Source organism: Prunus dulcis, chromosome 1, assembly GCF_902201215.1.
Source record: "Prunus dulcis chromosome 1, ALMONDv2, whole genome shotgun sequence".
Taxonomy (NCBI): Eukaryota; Viridiplantae; Streptophyta; class Magnoliopsida; order Rosales; family Rosaceae; genus Prunus; species Prunus dulcis.
Genome location: NC_047650.1, coordinates 1774907 through 1782112, shown reverse-complemented (window position 1 = coordinate 1782112; position 7206 = coordinate 1774907). Strand labels below are relative to the sequence as shown.

At 50.9% G+C, this 7206-nt stretch overlaps 2 protein-coding genes across 2 annotated transcripts; both read left to right on the top strand.

The window, feature by feature from the left end:
* The first annotated feature begins 2448 nt into the window (after nucleotides 1-2448).
* On the top strand, nucleotides 2449-3741 carry LOC117614777. Its single transcript, XM_034343680.1, has 2 exons — nucleotides 2449-2775; nucleotides 2890-3741. The coding sequence occupies exons 1-2, from the start codon at nucleotides 2449-2451 to the stop codon at nucleotides 3739-3741; spliced, it is 1179 nt and encodes a 392-aa protein (XP_034199571.1).
* An 834-nt stretch (nucleotides 3742-4575) lies between these two features.
* On the top strand, nucleotides 4576-6969 carry LOC117614741. Its single transcript, XM_034343638.1, has one exon. It carries the CDS (start codon nucleotides 4576-4578, stop codon nucleotides 6967-6969), a length of 2394 nt encoding a protein of 797 aa, XP_034199529.1.
* Nucleotides 6970-7206: the final 237 nt, after the last annotated feature.

Below are 7206 nucleotides of genomic sequence, written 5' to 3'. Positions count from 1 at the left end.
TCTTGCTCTCTGTTTTTAATCCCGAGGCTTGATACCTATCCTTAAATTGCACTGTGATTTTATGACAGTGCTACATTTAAGATAGAATTGCAGATGATGCTTCAACTTTTGTGGTTTCTTATGTTTCCTACTAATATATATGAGATAAAATTCCCATGTGATCGAAGAGCACGATGTACCAAATCCCCACTTTAATTTGATCTTTTCTCAGCATACTGTTCTACTACTACTGCACCATGGACTTTTCACTCATCTTGAAAGATTGCTCCCGGGCAATATGAATTTAAGATAACTATGCGAACGACAACGTTTTAATTCACTTGCTGGTGCAATTGCAATTGATCTCTGTAATGAATTAAAGCAGATGATGTTCTCAACTTGGTTGCCTTGAGACGCAAGACTAAAGCTTCTTTCTCGACACTAATTCTTTTGGGGGAGGAAGGGTCCTCAAGAGTATGTTTTCAATTAATTATTAACCAATAATTTCTTCTCTCCATTGCCTCTCCCTTCCTCCATCAGTTACTATTGTAGAATAACTGAGAAATTATAACTCTAACATGTATATACCATCTGAGAGATCTGATTGCTTGATGAAGTTGAGGTTGACATAGATAAACCTGTAAATCAATGGGATTAAATTCCATGAGACATGGAATGAGTTCTGTTTATACCGTATATTAACGACCAATGACCGCCTGACACGTGGAGAAAAACGACAACTTGACATCACAGGCCCTTCGGCAGGAACACTACCGAAGGGCATACATCTTGACGCTTTTGCTTTTGGACACGCAGTCATGCTCACACAATCCACTACAAATTCCCCACATCGGAGATTCCAAAATAAGCACACCTCCCAAGGCCTATATAAGGAGACCCCTATTCCCAAAAAAGAGGAGAGACAGAAGGAAACGGTGACGCTATCGCTGATTCAGAAGTCAATCTTTTACTAAACTGCATTTATTTGGCATCGAGAGCTTTCGCCGGTACCGCACCGCATTCTTGCTCCAAGGTCTTACCGAACGTTTTTTTGTAGAACTTGATCTTCCGAAGACTAACTCCCTTCCGAAGACACAATATCACTAAGTTGGGCGAACCACGTGTCAAACCACTTTTTCGCATCAACAGTTTGGCTCCGTCTGTGGGAAACAAAAAACAATTAACCCACTTTCCCCTAAACACATGGGGACCACTTCAGTACCCACTTTTCTATCGGAGGACGGGGCACCGTTCGGAAGGCAAGCGGGAGCTAGCCCAGCGCTACCCCCATGCACTCCCTACGGAAACGCCCCCTCAACCCAAACAACCACCGAGGCCGAGCTAGTAGCCCAAATCGCATCCCTGCGAAAAGACATGGCTAGGCTTCAGGAGCACAACCACCACCTTTCGTCCAAAGTGGACGAAACCCAACGGCAGCTGCACCTGCAGCAACCGCAGAACGTCCAGACGACTCACTCTTCCGAAAGCTTGGGAACCCCTCACAGGAGGAGGGACCGAAGGGCAGCAAGGGCAACGCCTACTCCCTCCAAACAACTGGTGGTGCCGACACCTAGGGACCAACCACACATACCGAAGAAGGTCTACTCTGATTGCCGACACAGGCTTAATGATCGGGAAGCAGAAAGACAGAGATCCCCGATCAGGGTTAGCGCTCGACTACGGAAATCCCGGATGAACGCCGGGGGAAGTAAGTCACCTATTCGGAAGGTCCAAGGATTGAACTCCACGGAGTCTGCATCCGAATATATCCCTTCCGATGCGCAAACGTCCACCTACCGTTCGGTATCAACTCAATACTTGGGGGACAACTCCGTGAGCCCGCGAAGGCGCTTGGAAGACTATGATGCCGAAGGAATCCCAAGCCGCGATCCTGTTGTCCGACTCCTTTTTCAGAAGGTCCAAAAAATGGAAAAAGACAAGGCTCGCTCCCAGGAACCTGAGTGGGGAAAGCTTCGGCCCGGGCCGTTCACGGGACGCATCCGTCGTTCTCGGCAGGATCGGGAAGTACAACCACTGCGCATACCGTTCTATACTGGGACCGAGGACCCCTTAACCCACCTTCATTCGTTTCAATCCGCCATCGGATGCAAGGGTCTCAGCGACGAGGGGCAGTGTCTGTTATTCCCGTCTTCACTTAGAGAGGCAGCCCTGAATTGGTTCTACCGTTTGGAGCCGGAAACAATAGATTCTTTTGACGAGCTGAAGCAAATTTTCCTCAATCACTTCATGATCCAAACGGACCGTCTTTACTCTGCCGATGATCTGTACACGATTCGGCAGAGGGAGGACGAGCCATTGAGAGAGTACGCGGCGCGTTTCAGTCACGAATACTCAAGGTGTCCGGAAACGGATGACAGGGCAGCCTACGGCGCCTTCAAGAGTGGCCTTCGGTCCTCGCATTTTCGATACCTAGTACACAGCAGCAACTGGCGCACGTATGATGAGCTGATGAAGCAGGCGGCGGAGCACGCCAAGGCCGAGTACTTCAACTCAAAACCAAGCGCTTCGGCACGCCGAGAGGATGCCAAGCCAAGCGCTTATCCTGCGAAGCCGCCATCCTACGATAGGACCGACTCATATTCGGCGGACCATAAGCGGAAAGACAACCGTGACGATCGGAGAGATCAGCCAAAGAAAGGGAAAGGTCGGTATGGTCGCAACGACAACCGAGGACCCCTGCCCAACCGTGACCACGGCAACGAGGTCTTCACCCTGTTGAATACCACGTATGAAACCGTTCTGATGAACGAACAGGAGGCCATACCGAAGCCGAATGTTAGAAGACCCAATCGGCAAGACAACCGGGATACCGGTAAATTCTGCCGATACCATCAGCACAACAGCCACAATACCGAAGATTGTATAAGCCTGCGGAAGATTGTGGAGCAGCTGATCCGAGAGGGGAAACTGGACCAGTATATCGCCCGGAAGCCATCGGCGCCGGCGCCGAACCCTCCTCGGCAGATAAACATGATTAGCACTATCAGCGGGGGACCTACCGTTGCGGGGACGAGCCACCGTTCGATGAAACAGTATGTGCGTACCGCGCAGTTTCCTCAGGTGCTCGGAATAGAGGTGAATCGGTTCCAGGAAGCACCAAAAGTTCATTGGGAGCCGATCACATTTTGCCAAGAGGAAGAAGAGGGAATCCTCTATCCCCACGCCGACCCAATGATCATCCGAGCTGAAATTGCCGATTACGATGTAGGGCGAGTGCTGATCGATACCGGGAGCTCCGTAAGCGTAATCTTTGCTGAAGCTTTCAGAGAGATGGGAATCAATGACAACCAAGTCGACCGGCAATTGACACCTCTGCTAAGCTTCTCTGGAGACTTGGTGCAACCAATCGGTAGTGTCAGACTGCCAATTACATTTGGCACGGCACCAAAAAAAGCAACAACGTACGATCAGTTCCTCATCGTCGACTGCCCGACGGCATACAACGTTATCGTTGGCCGAACGGCACTGACGAGGATCAAGGCGCATCTTTCGCCCCACATGCTGTTGATGAAGTTCCCTACCCCGAACGGCACGGGGGCAATTCGGGGAAATCAATTCAGCGCCCGGACTTGCTACGCTACGGCGCTCAAGGCAACCTCTTTCATACTCCCCAACGAGACCATGACGGTGCAGGGTTCACCGAACGGTACTGGACCGGTTGACGACCCTAGAGATGAATCTCCCACCCCTCACACACAACCTGCCGAAGAATTGGAAACCATAACCTTGAGCGATGAATAGCCCGACCGACAGGTTAGGATCGGCACTAGACTCACTGCGAACCTCCGAACGCAATTCATAGACTTCTTGCGGCATCATTCGGAAGTTTTTGCATGGTCTTACGAGGACATGCCCGGCATCGCCCCGGACGTGATTAGCCATAAACTCACCATCTCCTCCGCCTATAAGCCCGTAAGGCAGAAGCGCCGGTCATATGATGCCGAACGGTATGAGGCGATACGCACGGAAGTCGAGAAACTTCAAACCATCGGTTTCATCCGGGAAGCAACATATCCGGTATGGCTTGCTAACTCTGTCATGGTAAGAAAGTCCACGGGCGGGTGGCGGATGTGCCAAGACTATACCGACCTCAACAAGGCCTGCCCGAAGGACAGCTTTCCGTTACCACGGATAGACCAGCTCGTGGACGCCACTGCCGGCGACGAACTGCTGAGCTTTATGGATGCCTACTCCGGCTATAACCAGATATTCATGCACCCTCCCGACAGCGAGCATACCGCATTCATAACGGACAAAGGGTTGTACTGTTATAATGTCATGCCGTTCGGTCTGAAGAACGCGGGGGCAACTTATCAAAGGCTCGGCAACAAAATCTTCGCCGGTTACATCGGCAACATCATGGAGGTTTATGTTGACGACATGTTGGTAAAAAGCAGAACTGCCGAAGATCAGCTGCAGAACTTATCGATCATGTTTGGCATACTAAAAGACTACAGGATGAGGCTGAACCCGAAGAAATGCGCCTTCTGTGTATCTTCCGGGAAATTCCTCGGATTCATGATCAGTCAGAGGGGGATTGAGGCGAATCCCGAGAAAATAAAGGCAATCATCGATATGGAGAGGCCGAAGACGACGAAGGACATTCAAAGCCTTATCGGACGCGTGGCCGCCCTGACCCGTTTCATATCGAAGGCTACCGACAAATGTGTACCGTTCTTCAAAGCCTTGAAAGGGGGCAAACGGGATATCACATGGGCTGCCGAATGCGATAACGCATTTCAAGCCCTGAAGAACTACATGAGCAAAGCCCCCCTTTTGTCAAAACCGCTGCCTGGGGAAATTCTCTACCTCTACCTTTCAGTATCCGGAACTGCCGTCAGCTCGGTACTAATTCAGAAGCCAGAAAAGGCAGAATTACCAATTTTCTACGTCAGCAAGGCACTCCAGAGCGCGGAACTTCGGTATCCCCCATTAGAGCAGCTGGCTCTAGCCCTTGTTGTCTCGGCACGAAGACTTCGGCCATACTTCCAGGCACACGGGATCAAAGTCCTGACCAACCAACCCCTCCGGCAAGTCCTCCAAAAACCAGAAATTTCGGGCCGATTGATCAAATGGGCGATCGAACTCGGGGAATTTGACATACAGTTCGTTCCAAGGCCCGCGGAGAAGGGCCAGGCTGTTGCCGATTTTATCTCCGAGCTTACCCCAGCAACTGTACAACCGGCATCTGAGGCGACTACCGAGACCATCTTACCGTATCAAACGGGCGCCGAGTGCCTCGACACATCAACTCCCGTCTGGTGTTTGCACGTTGATGGCTCGGCAAACCAGCAAGGATGCGGAGCTGGCTTAGTACTGACAACACCGGACGGACTCAAAATCGAGTACGCCCTCCGATTCGACTTCCGGACATCCAACAATGAAGTAGAATACGAAGCCTTCTTGGCCGGCCTTCGGTTAGCCAAGAGCATGAATGCAAAGCAAATCCGAATTCACAGCGACTCCCAGCTCATTGTGAACCAGGTAACGGCAGGCTTCGCCGCCAAGGATGCCTCCATGTACGCCTACCTTTCAACCGCCCATCAGCTACTCCGAAGTTTCCAAGCATACGAGATCAAACAGATCCCCGGAGGCGAAAACAGCCATGCCGATGCTTTGGCAAGACTCGCTTCGGCGATAAACGACAAAGTCGGAAGAAAGGTACCAGTGGAGATCCTTGCCCAACCGAGCACGGTAACCTCCGAAGCGTGTGCCGTACGATATGAGGATACATGGATGTCTCCCATCTACTTATACCTGACGAACGGCACCCTTCCTGAGGATAAAGCCCAGGCCCGAAAGCTGAGATACCAATCAGCAAGATACACAGTTATCAACGATGTACTCTACAAGCGCGGTTACACTACCCCGTATCTCAAATGCCTCACGGCAGAGCAAGGAGAGTACATCCTTCGGGAGATTCACAGCGGTGTGTGTGGCGATCATTCCGGTTCCCGATCTCTCGCCTACAAAGTCTTTCGGCAGGGATACTTTTGGCCAACCATGCATCAGGACGCCAATACACTGGTGAAGAGGTGTGACAAATGCCAGCGCTTCGGTAATGTCCCACATATCCCTGCCGACCCCCTCACGCCGATTGTAAGTCCTTGGCCTTTCGCACAATGGGGACTGGACCTGATTGGCCCAATGCCGCAAGGCAAGGGGCAGGTAAAATATGCAGTGGTTGCCGTTGACTACTTCACCAAATGGGTAGAAGCCGAACCTCTTGCAACCATAACGGCAGCAAAGATTGAATATTTCGTCTGGACTCACATATGTTGCCGATTCGGTATCCCATATGCTATCATTACCGATAACGGCAGGCAATTCGATTCGGAACTCTTCAGGCAATTTTGCACCCGTCTGAAAATCAACTTGTTTTTTGCATCGCCGGCCCATCCCCAGTCGAACGGTCAGGTCGAAGCAATAAACAAAATAGTGAAGAAACTGCTGAACCGGCAGCTGGACAAGGCAAAGGGAGCCTGGCCGGAAAAGCTTCCCGAAGCACTGTGGGCCATTCGAACGTCTTACCGAACGTCCACTGGAGAAACCCCTTTTTCTATGGCCTTTGGATCGGAAGCAGTGGTACCTGTGGAAATCGGCGAACCTTCCTACCGAACGGAATCCTTCGCACCGAAGGAGAACGAGGAGGCCATGTCTCTAAGCCTTGATCTACTCGAGGAGAACCGAGCACAGGCCAACCTTCGGAATGAAGCCTACAAACAGCGTGTGTCTCGGTATTATGACTCTAGGGTCAGACCCCGCTTTTTCCGAATCGGGGACTGGGTCATGCGCAAGGTGTCGCTTGCGACGAAGGATACCACGGAAGGAACCCTCGGACCTTCCTGGGAAGGACCTTATGAAGTCATCGATATCCTTCGCTCGGGAACCTACCGATTGAGAGGCTCCAACGGCAAGGCCCTCGGCCATCCTTGGAACGTAGAACATCTCAAGTACTACTACAAGTGACCTAGCCTACGGCAGGTTGGAACTGTAATTACTCGATGTATTTATTTTATTGGAATTAATAGAAAGCCCTCGGCACTATTACTTAAGCCTTCCTTTGATTATCATTTTTGCCCACGGCAACTAAATGTTAACATCCCACGGCAGTCTATACTAGCCTACGGCAACGAATGACTGTTCAAATCTTACCCTACAGATCCCCTCGGGACTTGTCAAAATTCAATAACGTCCTTATTAGCC

Excerpts from the sequence above, each read along its gene's own strand:
- LOC117614741 (XM_034343638.1), top strand. The coding sequence starts at position 4,576 with ATGGAGAGGCCGAAGACGACGAAGGACATTCAAAGCCTTATCGGACGC.
- LOC117614777 (XM_034343680.1), top strand. The coding sequence starts at position 2,449 with ATGAAGCAGGCGGCGGAGCACGCCAAGGCCGAGTACTTCAACTCAAAA. Across the intron at positions 2,776-2,889 it reads AGGCCATACCGAAGCCGAAT|CTGATCCGAGAGGGGAAACT; the intron begins GTTAGAAGACCC and ends ATTGTGGAGCAG.